This window comes from Natrix helvetica (genome assembly GCF_964273705.1).
Source record: "Natrix helvetica genome assembly, chromosome: 4".
Taxonomy (NCBI): Eukaryota; Metazoa; Chordata; class Lepidosauria; order Squamata; family Natricidae; genus Natrix; species Natrix helvetica.
The window spans coordinates 56,380,194-56,404,337 of NC_138550.1; the positions used below are offsets into that span (position 1 = coordinate 56,380,194).

The following is a 24,144-nucleotide window of genomic DNA, read 5'->3' on the forward strand; positions in this document are numbered from 1 at the left end:
CTCCTCCTCTTGGGTGCCCCTCCTCCACCCTGCTCCAGCAGCCTACAGGGATTGGTGCTTTGCAAGTCCCTGGCCTTTTAAGGGCTACCAACCGGTCAATCTAAAGTGACAAGCAAGCGAAGACCCTCGCAACAGATGCTGTCACAAACCAATCGTCTCTTGGTTCATCTCTTCGGGAAATACGCGAGAGCCAATGAACGGGTAGGGGAAGGACGAGGGACCAGCTGAACTTAGGAGAAGTGGAGATGCCCTGGCGATTCTCTCTGCTTGCCGAACTGCTGCAGAGTCGCTAACGCTCTGGTTTTTGGGGGGCGCTGGACGCTGCAGCCACGCTGGTTGCCAAAATGGTGATTAAAGTGTTTGTGGCAACGTCCTCAGGGTCGACGGCGGTAAGAATATCTATGTGATTTATGCTTCTCCGCAGAAGTCTTCGGAAGCTAGTTTCTTGCTTTCTTGCTGTTTAAGAAAGAGGTGTGATGCTGCTCCGCGGTCTGAGCCCATGACAAAAAAGTGCCCCCAACTCTATTCGACTCTACTTTCTTTCTTTCTCTCTCTCTCTCTCTCTCTCCCTCCCTCCCTCCCCCCCCGCCTGCCTGCCTGCTTAGAGTGCAGCCTTATTCGTCCGTTGTTGCAACCGAAGTTAATGCCCACAGCGAAAATACAAATTATTTATTTCATACAGATGGAAAATGCACAACATGTTAGTTTTATTTTCAACAACCTTGGTAAGGACTGCTTAAAGTATGCTAATTGTATGTTTGGAAGAGAATAACAGTCTCTATTGATTACATTAGTGCAGAAAACACTTTCTCGTAATAGAAATATGCAGTGGACATATTAAAAGGTTCCTTTCTACAGCTGTACACATATCTCCACTTTCTTTTAAGGTTATTTAAAGCTTTCCTATCTCAATATCCCGTATCTTAATGGTGGTATCTGTTTTCAGAACTATTATGTTTGCTGAAGTGAAAGAGTAGGCAAAGGGAAGGTGGGAACTGGGAATGAGCAGTTTCCTTTTATATCCAGTTCCCACATGAGCTCAAATTGCAGTCTTGGCTGAGCAATCAGTCACAGTGACAGATCTAAACAAACTGGCTGCAGTCATACAAAACTGATTTCATTGCTTACTGGCTTTCATGAAGACAACCTCAAGAAGCTTCCAGAGAAGAATGGTTGGCTAGCCTCGATTAAAGAAGTTTGGGTGGGTTTTTTTTCTACCCTAAGGTCCACCAAATAAATAATGGCAGTAGCCTGTGAGAAAGTTGTCTGTATTTCATGGTGTGCTCAAGGGTGGTGGTGGTGAGTGTGTAAAGGGGAACCCACTTTCCCCCTGAGTAGTAGGATCTTGTCCCTTTTGTGCTATTCTTAACTGCACCCAGCCTCTTACTAGCCCAAAAAGCTGTGACCAAGGGAATCTGGAAAGCAAGGACTTTGGGCAAAAATGCAACCACTACTACAGGGGGAAAAGGACTGTGTGTGAGAGAGGAGGGGGAGCTTGGTCCTGGACAACTGCTTCCTGATCCCTGAACTGTTCAGCTGTGTTAGAAGACAAGTCCCTTACTCTAGTCTAGCCTTACTAAAGTCCTTTCAGACTTAAGGTGTGGAAGCAGTGAGTGGGTTCCATAGATAAAAATAGAGGACTGCTTATCTCCAGGGTACATGTGTCCCTGGAACTCATGTGTGCATCCCAAGCAAACATGGTTGGATAGGATGGGGAACATTGTACCAGGAGTTCTGCAAGGATTCCCATAGTGGCGGTTTCTACAAGCACGGGACGACAAAAATTGCCTGAGCAAAGTGCATACAAAACTATTGTGTAATGAATGGACCTGGTTCAGAGATGTAGCAGTCAGTCAGATATGGCAAAATAAAGATACTTTCAAAAGCAAAAGAGAGAGAACTCTGATCTTTCCCCATATCTGTGTAATAATTGAGCAATGGATACGTTGAGATTTTTTTGCCTTTAAAAATAAAGTTAATGAAAAAAATGGGTATAGTTGATTGCAGAATTGCTAAGCTTTCTTTACAAGTAACTTTGAACAGGAGCCAAACTCAGATCTAAGATGAAATTGATTGGTGTGTAAAACTAAGAGCTCTGATTTTTTTTTCTGTGTATGCATGTGTATTAAAGTCTTTGTCCTTGAGGTGAAAGAATAAATCAGGAGGGAATGTTCTAAATTCATTTAAAAGTAAAGTTTTATTTTGGATTGTATGTTTGTTTTAGCTACGTAGGTGTACTGCGGGTGGATTTTGTCTCCCTGTAAACCATGAAGTATGCCTATCCACGGATGCCTATTTATTTCTGTCCTCAAGTCTGTTTGAGCATGTCTTCTCCTGTTAGCTCATTTCAGTATACAAGCAGGAAAATAACATCTTTCCCAATTATATTTTTAAGCCTTGCACTCCCCAAATCTTGTCTGCAAACCATTCACCCCAACCCATTCCACTTCTCTATCTCTTCTCCTAAGTTTCTATTCTTCATCTCCTACCCAGTTGCTCTACAGATTGCTATTGAGCTAAATGATAATAGAATTTGAATGATTCCCACACAGTAGCTAAAGGAACAACTTTGCTGTAATTAAACTTGCATTTGAATTGAAAAAAATTGAAAAAAAAATAGCCAATTCTAAAAGAATAAGAAAAACTTGTTTGCAATAAAAAGACTCCTTCAATAACAAAGGACTGTCTTTCAAATTTATTTTCTGCATGCTCTAGGAGGGGAGAAGTTTGGGCATTTTCAGTTACTTTATAAGCCATCTTCCCTGTAAGGTGTTGAGCCTAATAAATTTGATCTCATAGGGTCTCTTTTGTGTTCTAAGCATTTGGGAGTAGAGGGCTTTCAATGTGCATTCACCTGTGCTTGCTCATTTTCACCTGCAAATTATCCTAGAACTGAAGTAAGGATGCAAAAAGGATGGGAAAGTGGCGAAGGGGCTATAGATACACTCCCTCTTCTTCTTTTTCAGCCTCATTGTTATGTTGAGTTCTGGAATGTGAGGCTGGTTGGGATCATATCCTCCTGATATTCTGTATGTTTGTAGGCAATTTCTTAATAGTTTTTTTGCTAAGGTATGCTTGATTTTTAAAAGAATATACTTTGTTTGTAGGAAAGATGATTGATAGCTACGTAAATGGGATATTGATAGGGAATGGACAGATTATATAGTGTGTGATGTGTGTGTATTTCAAGATCTGAATGATTTCTCTCTTTTGCATTCTGGTTCTAGCCAAAGGATCAAATATATAAAGCTTGACATGTTTCTGCTTAATATAATTTAAGATCTAATAAAGCATGTGCATTTGGAACTCCTTGCTACTACAAAAAGGGGTGACAAATTATTGTTAAGTGTGGGTAATAAATCTGTTGTCTTTTTCCTTGGAGCAAAGGAAAAGAAGGCAAAGGTTTTTTTGTTTGTTTAAACAGAGCTAGTTTAGTGTAGTAGTTAAGCCGCTGGGCTGGAAAGTAAAGGAGATCGTGAGTTTAGGTCCTGCCTCATCTATGTGGTCAGGCTGGATGACTTTGAGTCAGTCATTCTCTCTCACCCCAGGGAAGAGGCACTGGTAAGCCACTTCAGAAAGATTCATCATTAGATTCAGCAGTCCATCTACATTTCAAAGACAAAAGCCAATCTTTTGAAGACAGCAAAGTCTACATTTTGGACACAGAGGACCACTGGTTTGAAAGATGGGTCAAAGAGGCCATCTATGTCGAAATTGAACAGCCCTCTCTCAACAGCTCCTGAGAGAGAGAACAATTAATTCATGGACACATCAGTGAGAACAACACGGGGTTTTTTAAGAAGAGTGGACAACATGTCTGAAATGGTATAGGTAGGGTTTCCTACTTGAGTAAGGAGCTGGAGTAGAAGACTTCCAAGGTCTCTTCCAACTCTGCTATCCTATTATATAGGGTCCAAGGTACAGACTGCGCAAGCAGCAAGCAGTAAGATGCAAACAGGAGCAACGTATGCTGAACAGCCCAACTAAGTAGCCAGCATTGCATACAGGAACATCTGCACAGTATAAAGGCTACATTCTCCCAGGTCCAGATAGGAGATTATGCAAAATGTTGTGGAGAATAAGAGGGTTAAGATCCTGTGGGACTTCCAGATCCAGATGGACAGACACATACTGGCAACCAAACATTGTGGTAATGGACAAGGACCAGTGGTAGTGACAGATGTAGCAGTAAGAAGTGACAGCAACATTAGGAGGGAATATAAAAATGCTGAGAAATTAGTTTTTCTTAACTTGAAAAGGAATGATAGGATTAAAATAAGATTCCCTCCCTCACCATTTTTATAGGAGAGAGAATATAAAAAATGCACAAAAATGGAAGAATTGTCACTTCTAAGAGCTCTGGATCAAAATGGCTATAGACCTGGGGTTTTTGCACTGTGGTTTAAAGACATTTGCAGATACATTTTTTTTACTAACATAGAAACTGATGTAGAAATCCTATGGCCACAATGCTTTCATCTGTGAAATACAGATAATGAACCTAAAAATAATTCCAACAAAAGAAATTAAGAATAAAACATTTTAGAACACAATCATGATTATAATGTTATTTATTCAGTAGAGTCCAACTCTTGTTAATTCCATGGGCCAGGCATCTCCACATCTTCCAGTCTTGCTCTTATTTCTTTGAGTTTATCTATGCTCTGGCTGTTGTAAGCTTTGATAGTGTTCAGCCACTGTGGTCTTTGACAACCTGGTGTTCTTTTACTGCTAACTCTTTCAAATATAATTGTTTTCTCCAGTGAATTGCCCCACTTGACATCGCCAAAATAACTGAGGTGCAGTTTTGTGATTTTGCCTTCTAGTGACAATTCTGGTGTTATGTGCTTGAGTACTTGCTTGTTAGTGATCTTTGCTGTTCAAGGAGTTAAAACAGGAATATGTAGCTTGCACATATAAATGAAGCAAGAAATAGAATTCTAGTACGGGTACAAGTATTGTGTCTTTTCCACCAAAATATTAACATTTCTCAACATTTTTGTTTGTTGGTCAGAGAATATCTTATTTTACAGCAGTCTGAAAGAAATCAGAAAACCATGTGCTTTGCCAGTGTTTCTTTAGAGGTCCCTTCTCTTTCTAAAGCTGTAGTTTCTATGATGTGTACTGTAGTTTCAATTTAACAGTTGAACCAAATGACTTATCAGGTTCCATTGTCCTGTTAAACTCTATTTTGCTTAAAGTTCTCAATTCACCTTATTTCCAATCTGAGGTTTAACTTTATTTTGATTGTTACTCAATAGGAATTTAATGCTATAAGGTTGTTTTTGTTAGAAAAACACTAGATTCCTTCAGACCAAGGTAAAACATAAAACTGGTTATTTTTGAATCTGAGCACATAATTCAAAAAGTAAAAAAAAGAGTAATTTGCCTGCAGAGCTACAATTAAAGCCGTGTTATAATTACCATAAATCACATTGTATATTTACATTCCAAAAACAAATCTATTAAAAGATAGGAAAGTAACAGTATCAATGGTCCTGCTGGTACAAAACTTAATTCTAGATGCTTTTGGCAGTGGCCACTCTGGGTGCACGCTCTATGGTTGTGGGCCAGCGTACAACCATAGAACGTGCACCCAGAGCGGCCACTGCTGAACGACTCGGCTTGGAAGCCACAGAAAAAGCCAGGCTGGGATGGCGGCGGCGGCTTGGCTCCGTAATGAGAGCTGGGCCATGCATCGTGAGGCTGGGGAAACACGGTAGGCCAAAAATCTGATTTGCTGCACAGGTATTCCCAACATGCACGCTTGCTTGCACACACATAGATACACAATGTTCTTTCCTATACTATGGCAGACAAACTATAGTAAACTGTAAGCTTAACTGATCAAGGAATGCTCCTCCTTATGCTTACTGACTCCTCCTCTGAAAAGTGTTGTTAAGAAATAGCCATTCCCTTTGATTATTCTTGCTATTTTTCTTCACACCTACAGCTTTTATTTGTACCATCCTCCCAATCTTTCTGTCTGTCCTAACATTTCCACCCATTCACCACTCATGGGCTGCCAGACCACTGCAAATTCAAAGTGTAGGGCTGACATTGTATCTCAAATCAACATCACCCTCACCTCATACACACAAACTGCCCTGAAGAACAGCTAACATAAAGAACTGTGCTGTCTTTTTTGGCTTTTGTTTGCAGTTTCTACTGCATTGTTTGTTTTTAAAAATACATTTCAGACTTTTTGCCTGCTCTCGGCCTTTTGAGTGGAAAGGTACTTGGTTCAGGGACATGATCTTTCGATAAATGGGCCAACAAGCTCAAAACCATCACTGGCAACCAGACGTGTCTGAGTTTCAGTCAACATTCACTCATCTCAAGCATGGAATCTCTTACCACAGGAAGGACAATAGTATGTTTGGAGTTATACGCAAAGTCAATTTAACCAACCTGCTTTTAAAGTAGAATAAAATATGGATTAAAATATAAGAATGGAGACGTGGCATAAAAGGAACAGTTAGAATCTTGCTTAAAGGGACAGGGAAATGTCATCAGCCTTCAACCACAACATGTTCCAGCAAATGTCCCTATGTCAAAAGTCCAAAACCACAAAGTTCAATTAAAGTTTGTTAATGGCACGTAGTCCATACCTGTAACAAAAGGAGAAGTAAGACCCCCATCTCCTTATAAGACTTTTTCCTCAAGGTAACCAATAAGAAATGAGTAAAGTGTTTCCGTGTTACATTGTCTTTGAGAATGTATAAGAATGCGTGCATCAATAATAAAGATTGTTCAGAATTTGCAATGTTAGCCATGGGCTAACATTTCTGAACCTGGCTGCCAAATAAACTTTTCCTGTATCCTGAGAAGTCTAAAGCCTGTCATTTTCTGCAACACTTTCTTACTGTTAAGGAATAAAACCATTTGAAAGGCAGAAATTGGGAACAGAGGCTGAGAAGGTAAACAGAGACCTTCCACTTCAGCAGCCTCAGGATTAACTGACTGGAATCTTCAAGGCTTTGGAAAGAAATCTAAGAAGAACTAAAATAAGGAAAGTTTCAGGAATGAATAAATAAAACTTGTTGAGCTTTTGAATGAATAGGTAAAAATGTTCAGCTATAAATATTGAGGCGGTAATAGAGGTAATTATTCTCTTTTATACAAGGGCTATCTTTTTGACAATTTGTGCAAATTGGCCCTCCTTACATTGACATTGTTTCTATAATAACAGGAAAACCAGATCTTATAATCCATTCAGAAGCTTTTATCGTTTAATAGATTTTTTCTGTTGGTAACTGTTTTCAAATACTATTGTATTTTGAATGTCTCTTCATTGTTAACTCCTTTGCTTTATTTACAACTACTTAATCTACAGTGAAATGTGTACACTTTTTTGCTTTTCTCTTTAATTCAGTTTTAAGAAGAAGAAAAGGAAGGGCTAATTTCTATAGTCACACACACTCCTCAAGACCACAAATCTACAAGATAGCCTAACAGAATTTCTTTTGTTTCTTTCCCTGATTCTTTTTTGTCCTTTGAAATTAAAAGAAAGTAATACAGGATGTGGAGCCCAGGAATTGGGGAATGGGTGCCAAGGGAAAAGGAAATTTAAGACTTCCAATCTTTCATCCAATAAGCTCATCCATCCCACTAGAGACCTTGATTTCAGTACTGCTAAATCTCTGTGGTGAGGCTTCAAATTAATTTGCAACAAATAAAAGCTACTTAATTAAGATTTGGGTTTGTTGATTTTTTTTCCACTGGATGTACTCTTAGCATTTTGGTCTGATTTAAAATCTGCCTGATAGTTTCTGAACTAGATTTTAAAAAGGAAGTCATAAGAAATTTGTAGAAGGCTTGAATAAGATTAAGGGCTGGATTTGAACGTTGTCTTGTGGTTAAATGCATATGTTTCTATTTGTAAATGCTTGGAAGTATGACACACTGAATTTATTAGGATTAAGTTTTAAGTAGATATTGATAAGTTTGCACTACAAATCAGTGGTGGGTTGCCAATTTTTTTTAATACTGGTTCGGGCGCTCTCTCACGATGCTTCTGCGCATGCGCAGAAGCGTCCAGACAGGTAGGCAGAGCCTCCCGATGCTGCTACTACTGATTCCCCAGATCCGGGCAACACCGAGAGCGACCCACCTTTGCTACAAATGCAATGCTGCAGATATATTAATAGTTTTCATTTACCCGGACATTTTCATATGGAGTTTGTTCATAGGCTAGTGTCATTTTATTTCCTTTCTGGTGATTTATTTATTCATTGCTATTTATCATTTCCAGTTGCTACTTCAACACTGCTTGCATACAGTATCAGTGCAAGATTTGGGGTTAGAGAACAGGAGAAAGGTACTTTTAATCAATCTCCCTTTCTCAGGAGATTCATCTCTTCCTTATTCAGATTTAGTTGCTTACTCCCATTGAGTCTAAATATACAAAAGCATTGAAGGAGACAGCACCAAACAAATAGAGGCTACTGCTTTATCTCTGGGGTAAAAGTGGAACACTTGCAAAAGTTCAGGCTATGATGGATGCCCAGTGATCCTCATTCCTGTTGTGTGCTCTGCTCTTGGAAGTCATCAGATAAAGTTCTTGTCAAACTAAACCACGTCAAGCCCTGTAAATGTGAGACATTCCTCCAATTCCTTATAAATGGACATTGCTAAGTGGATGCTAACCAGGGTTTCTAAAAACAACTCTGTTACTGTTATGCTCACAAATTATTCTGTGACAGGAGTATTACATATATGCATTCCAAGAATGCACGACCTTGTCTTCCACAGGAACAACAATGTAGATAGACATTTTCTCTGTTCTTTTCACTTACCAATATTGTAAGATAAATTGCCTATCTCATATAATCAAGTAGTTCTATTTGCAAGACATAGCCTGCAATTAAACCTCCTATATTCTAGTAATCCTAGAAACCATCTGGACTAAAAGCTGAACTTTATTTCAGTGCTTGGCAAAGGGGAAGAATTCCCTTTCACACCTGAAGGTAGTATAGGACAGTTGATGTCATACAAGAACAAAAAGCTACTTATGGGGGCTGGGTTGGGAAAGAGACGAGACATCTGATTTGTATCCTTGCTAGCAGTTCATCTTATCAACTGCCATCCTTATCTTGGTCACATCCACCGATGCATCTCTCTATTCCTCTATTTTCTTTGTGTAACAGTAAAGATATTGGCTGTTGCTTCCTTCCCATTTAGAGCTTGTTGTCCAATGATAGCAATCTTCAGTTAGTCTTTGCTATTTGGTGGTATAGTATAAACAAAAAAAAATCCATGCTCATTTTATGCCGGGCTATGACTACATACAAATATCTTAATGATTAGAGATTAAAATACTTAAATTTAAGATCTTCTTTTTTGTTATTTCATGGATAATTTAGATCTTGAGTTCCAAATTATTGTGGGAAGCCAATTAAAGCATTGACCCAATGTGTACTTACTCTACTTTGAAAGGCAAATTCCCTGTTGGAGATCATTGGGAAAATAAGCCATCAGTATAAAAATATCAGCTTAGCCAGGATTCAGTCAGAATTTATCTTCATCCTGGCAACCTCTTTTACAAGAACTAGTCATGACTAATCTTGCTTAGTTTTTCTGAGATCAGCCAACATTGGCTAGTGAAGCTACCTGCTTTGGACTTACAATGTAATAGTACAATTCTAAACACAAATTGGCAGTAAGTTGAAATCAGTAAGACTTAATTATATATAAGTGTGCTTGCTTTGCAAAAGAATCATCCATTATTAATAGTCACTCTTACTCTCTCACATTAGCATCTGCTCTGTCCTCAGCAAAAGTAGTCTTTCTTTTTGAGTTTCCCATTTAAATATTCAACTGCAGCTGTAATTTGAATAAAGTATTGTGTTGTTATGCCTCCATTAAATTGAAATGTGAAATAATCAATTCATTTTCTCTCTCTTAATTGACAAGATTAAAAAGAAACAGCAAGAAGTAGTAGGCTTTTTAGAGGCCAACAAAATTGACTTTAAGGAAATGGACATAGCCTGTGATGAAGACAATCGGAAATGGATGAGAGAAAATGTTCCAGGTGAAAAGAAGCCACAAAATGGGATTCCTCTCCCTCCCCAGATATTCAATGAGGAACAGTATTGTGGGGTAAGAGAAACAGTTTAATGTGGTTAAAGGGTAATGTGTTTAAGAAATGCATGTACTTGCTTCCTAAAGTTTGTGAAAAAGAGATTGGTTGATTTAAATTAATTTAGGTCCATCACTACTACAATGCGGGAGAATGCTAGCAGTGAAAGTCTGTGCTAATATATCAGTCAGATGGATAGTTAAACAAGTGACATTCCACAATCCTGTTTCATAGTTATTTTTCTTTGCGGTATTAGATTGCTTTCCGAGGGAAAGCCAAGGGAAATCATCAAAACCATAAAGAAACAAATATTAGAATATTTGGGGAATGTGATGCGACACCTGGAAAAATACAGCATATTTCACTAATTCCTTCAGGGAAAAAGTGAAGGCAAACAAGGTCCAGGCAGAAGAAGAACATCATGGCTTCAAAATCCAAGGGACTGGTTTGGTCAAAACTCAGCCGCACTTTTTCATGTAGCTGTTGATAAAAATAAGATCACCATGGATTGTGCTGAAATGGACAAGCTAACTAAAGAAATCCAGGGAAAAGAAGAATCAGAATTTTATCAGATATGGGATAAATGGTATAGGTGGATGGAGGAAAGAAATAAGAATCCTGGGAGATAAATAAGTAGAATGTGGTAGCTCTTACAGATTGTTGTCAGTGTTAAAATGTTTATTTATTGGATAATATAAATACGAATGATTCTGGATAAAAGCACTTTCAAACAAATGCAGTTAAAGGAGAATGTTGGTACACTCTTTGATTTAAAATGCACAACTCAATTTGAATGAAGTATAAAGAATGATTGTAGTAATGCATGGAATTTAATTGTAACCAATTGACATGCTAGCTGGAAGATGTATTGAAGAGCGTTTTGTGTGTGTGTTATCTGTCTAATTTAAACAATAAAAAATAAAAAATAAGATCACCAATATGATCGCCAACATCCGATGACGGCTATGGCACAAGAAGAAGAAGATTAGATTGCCTTAATTTGAAAAGCTAAGATCATGTTTATGTGCTTTTGTTTCCTTTTTAGGATTTTGATTCATTTTTCTATGCAAAAGAAGAAAATTATATTTATTCATTCCTAGGCCTTGCTCCTCCACTAGGCTCAATGGTATGAATTTATCTTATGGATCTTATTTTTCTTTTGATTTGTCTTGTAAAATTGCTATGCTGTTTTCAAAAAAAATGAAGCTGCAGTTTCAGATAGCTGGAAGCCATTTAGTTCCACTGCATAGTCCAGTAAGCCCTACATCTCCCAGCTCTGTCTCTTTTAAAATGTATGCATGAGACAAGGGCAGGCAACTTATAGGCCCTTCAGATATTATTAAACCCTAAACTGAATAATCAACAGTTATCTGAGAGTATAAACTAAGATCAAGAAGCTAGAAAAATATCAAGAAATTTATGAAAAACCAAATTAATGTAATTTGAAAATTGCTTATATAGGACAGCTACATGTCCTTCAAGGATAGACTCTCACTTCTGCCAGTCAGAATCTTTTCTTAAGGGCAGATTAATGCATATATAGTAGATGCAATTCTACACTTCTATGTCATACTAAGGGGATAATAAAGGGAAAAGAATATTACTTTTCTTTTAAATCAAACAGAGCAGGAATCCTAAAAAACAACTTAAAATCTTTATCATTGAAAAGAAATATGTCATTTGTGAATAAATACCAATGTAGTTATAATAAAAATTTAAGTTCTATGTAGGACAAACAATTCTCTTACATTTGAAAGAGTTTTTCATGCAGCTTGCCTCCCAAAACTTATTTCTGGCATCAGTATTTAGTTTGATTAATGCTCATTTACATTCCTTCTTAATTCTATCTAATGAGTATAGCATTTCTACCTAATCTGCATTTGTAATTTCTCTGAGTAGTCAAAAGTAGAGATACAGTATTGTAATATTGCATTGTTTTAAAAAATGATATGCCTACTCAAGATGTTTTACTAGCAGGGATACTAGTAAATGATGACGACATTATAGAAATGTACATTCTGTAGAAACCGTTAAAATACTTTACATCTCATAGGGCAGATTGTCTACTGAGAATAGTTTAATTTAAGGGGAGCCTGCATCATACACTACTAAACAGTTCTATCTTTCAAAAAATGAGCAACTGGTCTTGACTACAACCTGCCTCCCCCCAAAATGCCATCCTTGGATTCCTGGCTAAATTCACATATTACACTAAATAATAACATAGCTTGCTTGGGTTTGGATCAGAGTGGTGTATAAACTTAATCATTGCTATTTGCAAACCATCATTCATACCTTAGGTGTAAGTATGAATCCAGTCACTCTCTGTCTTTAGCATCTGTTGCCTGAGGCAATATCCTCATTCGGTCCATTGAAGTCTATATAAGGATTATCATAACCAAAGAAGTGCATTATCTATCAATCAAGGATGAGATAATGCTTCAGTGTTTTCTCTAAGTTATCCTATGCCTTCTATTTGTTTTGATGTTGTGTATTCCAGAAAGTCAGGTAACAAAGAGCAAAAGTTAGAGAGCCAGTAATTGCTCTGGTTTTTGCTGCATTTTTAAGGCATAAGAATGCAACTATATATGCTGAGTCTATCTATCACTGCAGTGGATTCAGGCCACAAAACTGCCTGGCTGACTTACTTGTACCTAGTTTCAAGAAGATTTCATATATATTGTTTGTATCCTTTTGCACAGGAAGGGAGGATTACAGAGGAGGTACTGACTGTGCCAAATGGGGATATTTCTGGAGAAGAGAACAAAATTGCAGAGGCAACATTTTTTTTCTTTTCTATAGCAAAAAAATATTTAAACCTATGTGTGTATGCATGCATGTCTGTGTTGAATTTAGTTTCAAAGAAAAAAAAAAACAGAATTCTTAAGTAATAGGTTTTATCTGCCTGTTATTTATAAAGGCTATTATGGTCGCAAAGATGTGAAAAACACCTGGTTGCCAGTGAAATTCTACTTGCATCCAGGGGTATATAGGATGCTTGTTCTGACCCCCCCCTCTCCACGCCTGTGAATAAACCAGAACACAGGCTTGGCTGTTTGCCACTGTTTAATTACTGAGATAACGAATCCTTTGGCTGAGGGCCCAGACAACTCACGTTCAATAGAGCAACCCAGATAATTCAAATGAAGCAATGCAGATAGTCCAAACGAGCAGACACGGTTAGAATCCACAGATAGATTTTCTTAGCTACTAATTCAAACCATTGTTTCCTGCAAATGTCCCCTCCCAATGCCTCACCTATAATCTCTCTTGGGAGGGGCCAATCCACAACCACCTGTGTTTAATCATCATCTGTGAGTCTGCCTACGGAGTTGCTGCTTCCATTTCTCAGCCCTTCTCAATCTAGCATCAGGGACAAACTGCCTTTGATCCTCCCCACTGCTCCATGCCTCCGGCACCTCCTGGTGGCCAACCAGCCTCTCTGGTCCCTGCTCTGAGTCTAAACCCTGCCCAGGGTCCTCCACATCATCCAGGACAGACTCATATTGTTCCTCACTATCTGAGTCCATCAGCAGCTCAACCGGATCCTGCTGGGCCACAACAGATGCTTATGCATATTGCAGAACGAGTGGCGTTCTAATCTTCTCAGTTTAAACACAGAACTTTGAATAAGAACAGAGTACTTTATTGGCCAAATGTAATCAGGCACAGAAGGAATTTGTCTTTAGTGCAAAAGCTCATTGCGTACATACAGATGTACTTATGAGCAGTTCTAAGGAGGCCAGATGCCAGACCAGTAAAGATCCAAATCACAATTGCAATTTCATTCTCAGGCTTTCATGTTAAGTCTGGGAAGTCAGAAGACACAGCTAGCTCATGAGTGCAATATCAAGGGTGGGTGGAAAGCGTGCTCCCAGATTTGCCAATATATCTGTGTGGCCTACTCATTAGTAAGACATGAATAAGACTTCTGTTTGAGCCTGACAGCTCTCCAGGATGAGTCAGAATGCTGCTTCAAATATAATGTGCTCCCATTATGTGAACAGAAAAATATGAGTTTGCAGTCCTAACCATTTTAAACTTGAAAGAGCATGCTTAACTGAATCACAAAAATAGCCATATTAATCTATGAATGTCTGTGTCTAACCAATGTAACATGAAAGAGTATGCCAGCTCAGAACATAGAGGCAGATATTACTCAATTATGCCTTTAAAAATTCAAGTGACCAAATCAGATTATTTTAAATAATCATAATGAGTCATGTGATTCCATCACAACGAGTCATGTGATTCTAGTTCCATAAGGCTTATTAGATGTAAGAATTGGGAAATTCATTCAAATTGCTTATTTAATCTTTTTTCTCTAAGTTTCTAATATTACTCATGTTGTTGCCAGGAGACTGAAAAATGTTCAGTTACTGAAGAAAATGAGATACAAGCAGAAGATGAGGTTGAGGCCACGCCTGAGACTGAGGGTGAAGCTCAGGCTGAGACTACTGAAGCACAGGTTAGTTTCTTTCTCTTGCTAGTTTTATTCAAAACTTTTCTCATTCAATTTTATTCCTCTACATTTTGTGCAAGAAGGAGCCTTTGAATATTTATAAATTGCTGTGACCTGCAGCAAGATGGCTGCTTCAGAATTCAGTCTGTCCTCTTCCACTTTCTCTCCCTACTATTGCCCTCCCCTCCCACCAGAAATCATATATTCATGCACCAGAAAATGATTTTGGTGGTTCAGCTCCCCTTTCTTTTAAAGAAATATTTTCTAAATGTTGCATTTCCACTAAATCTTCTGATACCTGTCTGTTCTGCAGGGATGGTGTTACTTGACTGCGTAAGCTATTACAGAGGTAGTCTTCAGCTTGCAACCACAATTGGGACCAGAATTTTTGTTGCTAAGCAAGGCAGTTGTTAATTAGTGACACTCAATTTTACAACCATTTCTGCCATGGTTATTAAATGAATCACTGCCATTGTTAAGTGAATCATGCAGTTGTTAAGTGAACCTGGCTTCCTCCATTGACTTTACTTGTTGGAAACCTGGTGAGAAAGTCACAAATGGTGATTACATGATCCATGGATGCTGCAACTTTTGTAAATGCATGCTAATTGCCAAGCACCCAAATTTTGATCACGTGATGATGAGGATGCTGCAATAGTCATAAGTGTGAGGACCAGTTTTAAGTCACTTTTTCAGTACCGTTTTAACTTTGAACAATTGCTAAATAAACAATTGTAAGTTGAGGCTTACCTTGACTAAGAGCCCAGCCAGAGCTAATACATCTCCTTTTGCCCAATTTTCATTTCAACCAAGCACAGTTAGACAGCCTTGTTTGGATTCACCAGAATGCATAATCATTTGAGGCAGCTCCAAGTTTTTTTGTGCACCAAATTCACATTTTTGTGACCCTTGGAATACACTTTGAATATATTTCTTAAAAAGAAGAAGTACAATGTCCTGCAATTTTGAAGTTTAAACCCTAAAACAGATATAAAATTGTTAAAAAGAAATCTGCTTCACCCATAGTTGTGATGGAGTTTCCTTCAGGATTCTCCAAAAAATCAAGTATTTTGGGGGACTTTGCTCTTCATGACTTCAATGCATGCAGTTGGGAGATACAATAGGAAACTGTACCTTACCATGCACAGTCCCATTCTTTACATAATTCAAAGTCTCCTATCTCCAGGCAAATGACTGATAAGGGCTGATAAATAATCATTCCTTCTAAAGGAACAAAAATAAGCCCCTTTATTGCAGTTCCAATTTGAAATTGGTTGCTGTGCAAGGAGCATGTTGCAACAAAAACAATAGTGTTCCAGCATTGCTGCAGGCACAGCTTTTTAAAAAAAATACAGAAATGTTTCTTATTTCCTTATCTTTAAATTTATTCCTGTTTAACTCTAAGCATTACATGACTGTTCTGACCCCCCCCCCACCAACCCACACACACTCCGAGCCACAGATAAGGTACCGGTTTTATTTACAGACAGGTCCTTGGCAGCGATCCAATACAAATAAGCCTTCATAACAACTCTGCACTGATAGCACTGGCAGCAATCCAGCCTGCCACGCTCACAAGACTGTTCTCCCACATTAGTTCATGCATTGACTTCTGCAAAAAGGCGTGTGCATAAGCAGTCCTTTTATAGTCTGGAGAGGAGTCTAATTATCAGCAGCTGAGAGCAATTACCTCCTGTAACTGTGCAATTGCTCCTGACGCCTGTTAGCACGCTATTAATGAGCATCTAACAACTCACTGCTGATGTCTGACTCACTGTCCCTTGTCTCCTCCCCACTGCTCCAAGGCATGACATCAGGAGCACCCTCCCTTTGGCTTTCACCACTGCTCCATGCCTCAGGCGCCTCCTGGTGGCCAACCAGCCTCTCTGATCCCTGCTCGGAGTCAGAACCCTGTCCAGGGTCCTCCACATCCTCCAGAGCCGACTCATAGGGACCCTCGCTGTCGGAGTCTGGTGGCAGCTCCAATGGCTCCTGCTGGGCCACAACACATGACAGTTAGCAAGATTGTTGTCAACAATTGGCTTGGCAGAGTTACACGGCAAATACCAATACTGTTGCTGTTCCTCTTGCCTCTTCTACCTGTTAGTCCCCCATCAACCCAACCTATTTAAATCTTTATAGAAATCTGGGTAAACAAGTAAGCAACAGAAGACCTATGGCTCTTGATCTCCTTCCCCAGAAATAGTAATGGGGAAGCTTAGAAGCAGAACAAAACAAGAAGAGAGAGATGGCTAAGATTTACAATATTTGGCACAGGATTAACCAAAACTCTGCCTAGATAAGCCACATTTTGTGCCCTCTACACGCAGAGGGAACAAATATTGAAACTTCATTCATACAGTATATCAGTGTCTTTTAACAAGAAGTGGAGAAGAATAAGGACCTGCCGCATACCTTCTGATTTCTTCTCCAATAGATGGTTGATTTTCAAACCAAGTCTTTTCAAGGAACTTTTTTTAAAGAAATCTGATGTTCATCAAATGCTGAATTCTGTAGCCAGCAACAAATCCTATGCTATGCAATTGGAGAGTCAATTAATACAGGCATTGCTGATAGTTTTCACTGTGGTAATAAGAATAACATATGTATCTCCACGGTACTGTTGTCATTTTTTGCCTTTCTTTTTAAATCTCTTTTTAAAAATAGTCTTTCATGGTCTGTTTCAGGAACACGATGAAGAGCAACCAGCAACAGAAGTACAGTAACAAATTTGAATGCCTTATTTCACATGCATTTTCCCTCTGTGTTCATTGCTTTTAAACATATTTAAAATAAACCATGACAGCTATTTTTCTTCCAAATTAACTTTGGGAATATAAGGATTGAAATCTAACAAGCAACATTTGCATTCAAAATCTCACCATCCTTCACCACAAATAATTCATTCTCCAATCCTGTCCTAATGAAATTATTTGCTTTTAAATTATGAACTAACTTTAATTAGCATGTTGAACTTAAGCATGTGCACAAACACAGTAGCCTCTCCTGGCCAGAGGTAAGGAGTTCAGAAGGTAGTGAATATGTGTGGTTGATTAGGGAACCAATCTTAAGCTGAAGTTACTGTTTCAATTGAAGTTGTATTTTATACAACTATTTTAACTTATTTTTATACAACTATTGTATTATATTTATTTATTAACAAATTTATATAGCCACCCAACTCATGTCTGTGTAGATAATATATGTAGATCACTTGCTCTTATGTGTTCTAGAGGCATTCTCCCAATATAATCAGTATAACTGTATGCTGATAAGATTTCTTATGATTGCCTAGTTTAATAGTAAGGCATGAAAGTCAAAGGAGTTATTCTAAACAACTCTTTGTACTTAAGTGTATGCATAAATGTGTATAGACTACTGACAAAAATTAAGTATGTTGACTTTTTGTACTAAGAAAAAATCTCTGTGTTCTCATTTAATCAGTAGGATCGATTAATTACAGTATTTTTCGGAGTATAAGATGCACCAGAGTATAAGACACACCAAGATTTTGAAGAGGCAAATTTAAAAAAATTTTTTGCACTCTGCAGATCTCCCAAAAGCAGCCTGTTTTTAGCAAAAATGGGCCCGTTTTCCCCTCCCCAAAGGGCATGAATAGCCTTTAGAAGGCTTGTAGAGTGCTCCTATGGGGTGCCCCCCCAAAAAACAAGTAAAAAATGGCCCATTTTTCACTCATTTCTGCCCTCCCCAGCCCCCAGGAACACTCTGGAAGCCTCCTAAAGGCTATGCACGGCCATTTTGGTGAAGGGGTGGGGTTTCGGGGGGCAAAAAATGCTGTATTCAGTGTATAAGAAGCGCCCAGATTTTCAGCCTCTTTTTTGAAGGAAAAAGGCGCATCTTATACTCCGAAAAATATGGTATGTGTTTATGTAAAGAAACAATATTCATAAAAATGCACCAGCATTTTTCTTAAAGGTTCCATTTTTATTTAACAAAATGAAATTTGCTGGCAATACATTATAATTGCATATGATATATGCTATATTCAAATGAAGGAATTCCTTCTTACTCACAATTTATGTCAGTATTAGAGGCCAATTTAACAGTGGCATGTCAAGAGTACTGGACCTGATTGCTTTTAAATCAATATGAACTTTGCATTGTATCATAAGTCTCTTCTTTTGTTCCAAGAGAAAATATGCACCTTTGACATAACAGATGTTTCTTTTAGCTCCATTGTTTGACTATTCTTCCATTATATTGTGTAACAAAAGGAAGTAGAAGCAGCAGAGGAAGAAGAAGAGGGGAAAATGGAAGAAGAAGTAAAAGAAGAAGAGGAAGAAGAAGAAGAGGAAGAAGAAGAGGAATCTTAGTACATTTGTTTGATACTTTTTCTTCAGCAGATGTTTCAGGTAAATAGCAGAGTGGTGTGGTGGCCTCGGGGTGGAGCTTTTGCCCCACAATCAGGAGGCTGTGAGCTCGATCCTAGGTAGAGGCAGATATTTCTCTCTCTGGGCACACTGAGAATATATCTGCTGAACAAAGCTCCGCATTGGCGACCGGAAGGGCATCCGGCCATTAAAACAATCTGCTAGCTCCATTTAGTTGCCCAAACTCTACCCCACAATGGATTATGGGATAGATAAATTACAATGATGATGATGTTTCACGTAAATATAGCAATAGCACTTAGACTTATATACCATCTCATAGTGCTTTACAACATTCTCTGGGTGGTTATACTGCCCCCAACAATCTGGGCCCACATTTTACCGACCTCAGAAGGCTGGAAGGCTGAGTTAACCTTCAGCCCCATCAGAATCAAACTCCAGGCTGTGGACAGAGTTTGCCTGAAAAACTGTGTTCTAACTATTGTTTGAGCCTGTTACCAGGGCTCAAATCATAAATATGCTGCTAGCAACTGATTTATGTTTCTGTGATACCCTAATTACCACAATTTTCTTAATTGAAAAAGTAAACAAAAATACCTGTAAAATCTGAATAATTGCCATTCTTGTTCTAATAAAATCATATAAAGAAAAATAATTTCCCAATTAAAAATGAGGGGTATTTCTTGGCATTTCATCATCATCATTGCCTTCCTAGAGTTATTCCTGCAGTGGCACGGTCTGCTTTTCATGTCTGCATTTATTATGTTTTGCCATCTTTGCTTCGGTCTTCCACATGGGCACTATTTCTTGGCATTTGACTTATTATTAAGTTATTACTAAGCCATACATAATGCTTAGCTCACAAATGGTGCTATGATTGATGCTTAATGTGTATGAACCCACTTACTGTGATTTTTACATCAAGGGTTACAGTTTAGCTACGGTATATATGAAAACAGATCACAATTGTTTGTCAAATAGTATTGAGGGTACTATTGAGAAAAATGCTGTTGAAAAGGAAAACTGGGAGTTTGGGGAAAAAACAGTTCAGTTTTGTTTGAGAAGGGCAGCCTTTTTGCAACTTTGCATCTCTGTGGATTGCTAACAAGCTTAGGTAGAGCACAAAAAGAAACAAGAATAAACCAAGTTAACAAATCATAGTTTAAAAAGTCAGAATTGACAACATCAAACTATGGCTTGCAGTTGAAGATAGGTTGCTAACAAAAACATGTTTTGTTGCTTAACCTGGAATCAGCTATTGAAAAGAGCAAAGGAACAAATAGGCAAACTAATTCTAAATAATATTATATTGTTTTGTGTAACCTTTTTGAATGTATTTTCACTATAGGAACTTGGAACTGACAATATCACTGCAGAGTGAAGACAACAATCACTTTCCCTCCACAAAAACATTACTGTTTTTCTATGCAACTCCAGACATCAGCACAGATATAATTTGAGACATTAAGCAGCTCCAAATGTGAACTTTCTACATAAATTTTGTTGTGTTGTATATATACAATTGTTTCTGCTATTCTGCCTTCGAGTCCAGTGGGGTTTCAGATCTTGATGATCAACAAGCATTATGAAATTGGCTTTAGGATATGTGGTTCCTCTGAGCAGGTATTAGTTCAGACTCCATATTGGTTTCCTGAAAGGTACATACAGGAATGGCCAGGCCGTTCTCAACTGGAAAACCCCAAAGAATGTTTTCAATGTATGTGCCACCATTTGCTGATCTCTAAAATAGCCGTATAATCTACAGCAATTGAAATAAACCATTTCATGCCAATGGCTGCTTGTGCTTGTACAAGCATTCATTTGTCAATGTCAGTCACAAAATTAGACTGCTAAAAATCATTTTTTTTCTTCCCTTACAAAAAATATTATGTGTAATCTCTATTTCCCCCTTCTACATTTTTTTTGCCAGTTTTACACTAACTTACATTTTCTTATTATAATTCCATTTTTAATAGAGGCAGGCCTTTTCAAAAGATAGTAATCACTGTATCAGTGTAAGTGAATAAGCTGGAATATTAGGCTTCCCTTCTGTTAATGACATATTATATATAGAAGGTCAGAAATATCTGAAGATAATTGATGGAGAACAAAAGCGTCTAACCCATTATCTTGCAGTCCTTGATATGCTTTGTGGGAAGCTATGGACATTAATGGAAAATCCATTGGTAAATAAACTAGTAATATCACCATAAAGAAATTAATTGTAACCCCTCCTCCCCCAGCACTATGTGATTACAATAAGGACGGGGCATAGGAAAAGTAATCAAATATTTGATTTTTGCAATTTTGTGACTTTAGTCACATCAGATGAGGTGCCGGGAGGATCAAAATAGAAAGTATGCTGGAGATCCATAGACTGTTGTTAATTTTAGTAATACACTATTAATTAGTATAGTGCTAAAGGGACCTTAAATTGAGCTTGTCTCCTGATGAACATATGTAGTTTTCTTGATAGTGTTATGGAAATAACTGTTTTCTTCTGGGATGGTTTTTCAACTTTCCAATCTAGCCTATCTGTGAAATACTCTGATGTAGCCAGCTATTCAGGTGCTAGCTAGACTAACCCAACTTGCCTTCTAAGATCAGCCAAACTCTTGCTCCAGCAGGGTAATGGTATTGGAATTAAATTAGGGAGACTCAAATTCAAGTTCCTGATTAGCCCATCTCTCAGGCTAGGAATTTCTCACAAAGTTTCTGTAAGGATGAAATTAGGAAAGACTAGTTAAATCTTTAATACTCATTATAACAAAGGGCTTGGGGTGCTCCTTTGGGTAAAGGTTAATTGGAAATGAGAAAGAAAAGGGTTAGAAATATTATTTTCCCATATAGTCATTATATTTGAATTACACCTTCGTAATTTGAGAGTGATTAGGGGAGGGGGGGAAGGAAGTTGAAAATGAAACAGTAAAAAAGTAAAGAGGTAGTCCTCCCAAGCCCATGTGCTGCATTACTTACCTTGATTTTGCTTACTGACTTGAGAATAAGTGAAAAGAAATAGAGCCGCAACATACTGTAATTAACTCTACGTGTCATTTCTATTTTAGCCACTGGGAGTCATTGTAGTCATCAGGACACACCCAGAATGAATAATTTCCCTAGCAAAAGAATATTAGGTTGAAAGCAATCAGAACTGTTTACATCAGGAGCTGGATAAGCACAATTGTTCTAACATCTATGCGCACACTATAATTAGCTTAATAAATTGTTGAAAAAATGTGAAGGAACATTCAAATTGCTGTAGGACTGCTTATATACATTGAGGGTGCAGGAACTGTGGTTGCCCCGATGTTGGTGAATTGCAGCTGCCATTAGCCATGCTGGCTGGGGCTGTTGGAGTCGTTCATCAACATTTGGAGACCTATAGATTTCCATTCTGCTAGAGACACAGTGTTAGGGTTTTACCCATTAAACATCAAATCCATCATGTACCCACCAACCAACTTCTAAACTGGTCTCTTTCTGGAGGGATGTGCATTAGCCTGTTTTTGAGTGAAGGTTTAATTAGCAAGCCCATTAGCTGCAATGATTGCACCTTCTGTTATTTATTTATCCCCCTCCCCTTTGTATCATGTAAAAGCTGCTAGAAATCTCAGTGTACTTAAAAAGAACTTTTCTATCCAGCTGCCTCTGTTTTTGTTTATTTCATATGTCAAAAATTTGCGAAAGAAAAATATTAAAGGAACTTTTCCAATGGAAAGCACTAAATTTATTCACACTTCAAGGAAATTTAAAATGTAACCATTTGAAAAGTATAATAAACTAAAATAGTTTGTTATTGCAGTGCCTATGCCTTTTAAAACCTCTCTGGATTTTTTTAAAATAGTAGAATGCCCTTGAGAATGTTGCTGGAGCAAAGGAAATATACTTACGTAAACATTCTTCATCATCCTCATGTCTTCAAAGAGTTTGGAATGAAGTTCCTGAAATTCCCAACCACAGAATTCTGGAATTCTCGTAGCACGTGATGAGGATAGCACCAGATTGGGGAGAAATTGTTTTAGCAATAGAGTTATCCCTATAATTCACTTTTTTGGGAAATCTAAATATACCAAGGCTCCTTTATCCCCATATTCATCAGTGTTCTGTAACTTCAGGGAAATAAGTTTATTAAGACATAATAAATGAAGAAGAGCAAAATAACTTTGCTGTGAGATTACTGTTACCATGCTTGCTATTAGAATCATTAAAGCCATGTTGGTAGATGCATGAACTAGCACTGGAGAAACAGAAATGCATAGCTTTCAAAGATATTAAGTAATATTGATACCTGGACAGGATCTAAAGAACTACTTTGGCCATGCCTTCTCAGAATCCCATTGAACAGGAGCATTCATCAATGTGGTTTTAAAAATTCGATATTGAAGTCACTGTAGTTCCAATACAATAGCTCCTTGCAATTGTTTTGCCCCTTCTTTTGAAAATGATTCCATAAAGTTGTACATTTGGTATGTGCAGTATCTGGAGGATGCAGGCTTACTTTATTCATTTAAAGGCAGTGGTTGGTACAGGGGAGGAGGAGGTAAGCCACCATCACAACACACAATTCAGTAAAGAATTGTGACATTTATGCAATCACACTAGACAAATCTGAACCACACTTAAAGTACATTATTCTCCCAAATATTTAATATTTAGTATTTATTTAGCCCAGGATATTACTGAAATGATTCTTAGAGCTGACCTAAAGCAGAATCGTTTTCCCTTAAGCAATTGCAAAACTGAAATTGGTTATTTTTAAGAAAGACCCTGAAGAAATTCTGTTTGAAATTTGTGAGTTTAGTTTAGTTTAGTTTATTTAATTTATAGACCGCCCCCTCTCCCCGTAGGGACTCGGGGCGGTGTACAAACCATTCGTAATCAAAACAATAAAATAACATAAGACATAAGACATGCAACATAAACAACTCACACACACGGTCTGTTATAAAATCCCAAAACCAATTAAATATTAAGAACAATTTTAAAACCCATTAAAACCCCAATATAAAATTTAAAAATTTAAAAAGCCATCCAGGAAGGTTTGAATAGATGTTAAATGCAGTTACAGTTATGGTTGTAATTAAGCCAGACCTGCTACTCGAAACAGGTGGGTCTTGAGTTTCTTGCGGAAGGAGCGGAGATCAGAGGTGGTTCTAATATCGGGGGGGAGGTCGTTCCAGAGGGTTGGGCCCATCACAGAGAAGGCCCTACTCCTAGGCACCGCCCGCCCGCACTGTTTAGCGGATGGT

At 38.0% G+C, this 24,144-nt stretch overlaps 1 protein-coding gene across 1 annotated transcript; it reads left to right on the forward strand.

The window, feature by feature from the left end:
- Nucleotides 1-231: 231 nt before the first annotated feature.
- LOC309390740 (adapter SH3BGRL-like) lies at nucleotides 232-22,691 on the forward strand. Its single transcript, XM_081950400.1, has 8 exons — nucleotides 232-389; nucleotides 9,916-10,101; nucleotides 11,127-11,207; nucleotides 12,784-12,858; nucleotides 14,439-14,549; nucleotides 17,231-17,260; nucleotides 18,779-18,916; nucleotides 20,244-22,691. The coding sequence occupies exons 1-7, from the start codon at nucleotides 345-347 to the stop codon at nucleotides 18,875-18,877; spliced, it is 627 nt and encodes a 208-aa protein (XP_081806526.1). The 5' UTR covers nucleotides 232-344; the 3' UTR covers nucleotides 18,878-18,916; nucleotides 20,244-22,691.
- Nucleotides 22,692-24,144: the final 1,453 nt, after the last annotated feature.

Coding starts and splice junctions, on each gene's coding strand:
- LOC309390740 (XM_081950400.1), top strand. CDS start 345: ATGGTGATTAAAGTGTTTGTGGCAACGTCCTCAGGGTCGACGGCG. Junction 390..9,915: donor CGTCCTCAGGGTCGACGGCG/GTAAGAATATCT, acceptor TTAATTGACAAG/ATTAAAAAGAAACAGCAAGA. Junction 17,261..18,778: donor AAGAGCAACCAGCAACAGAA/GTACAGTAACAA, acceptor GTGTAACAAAAG/GAAGTAGAAGCAGCAGAGGA.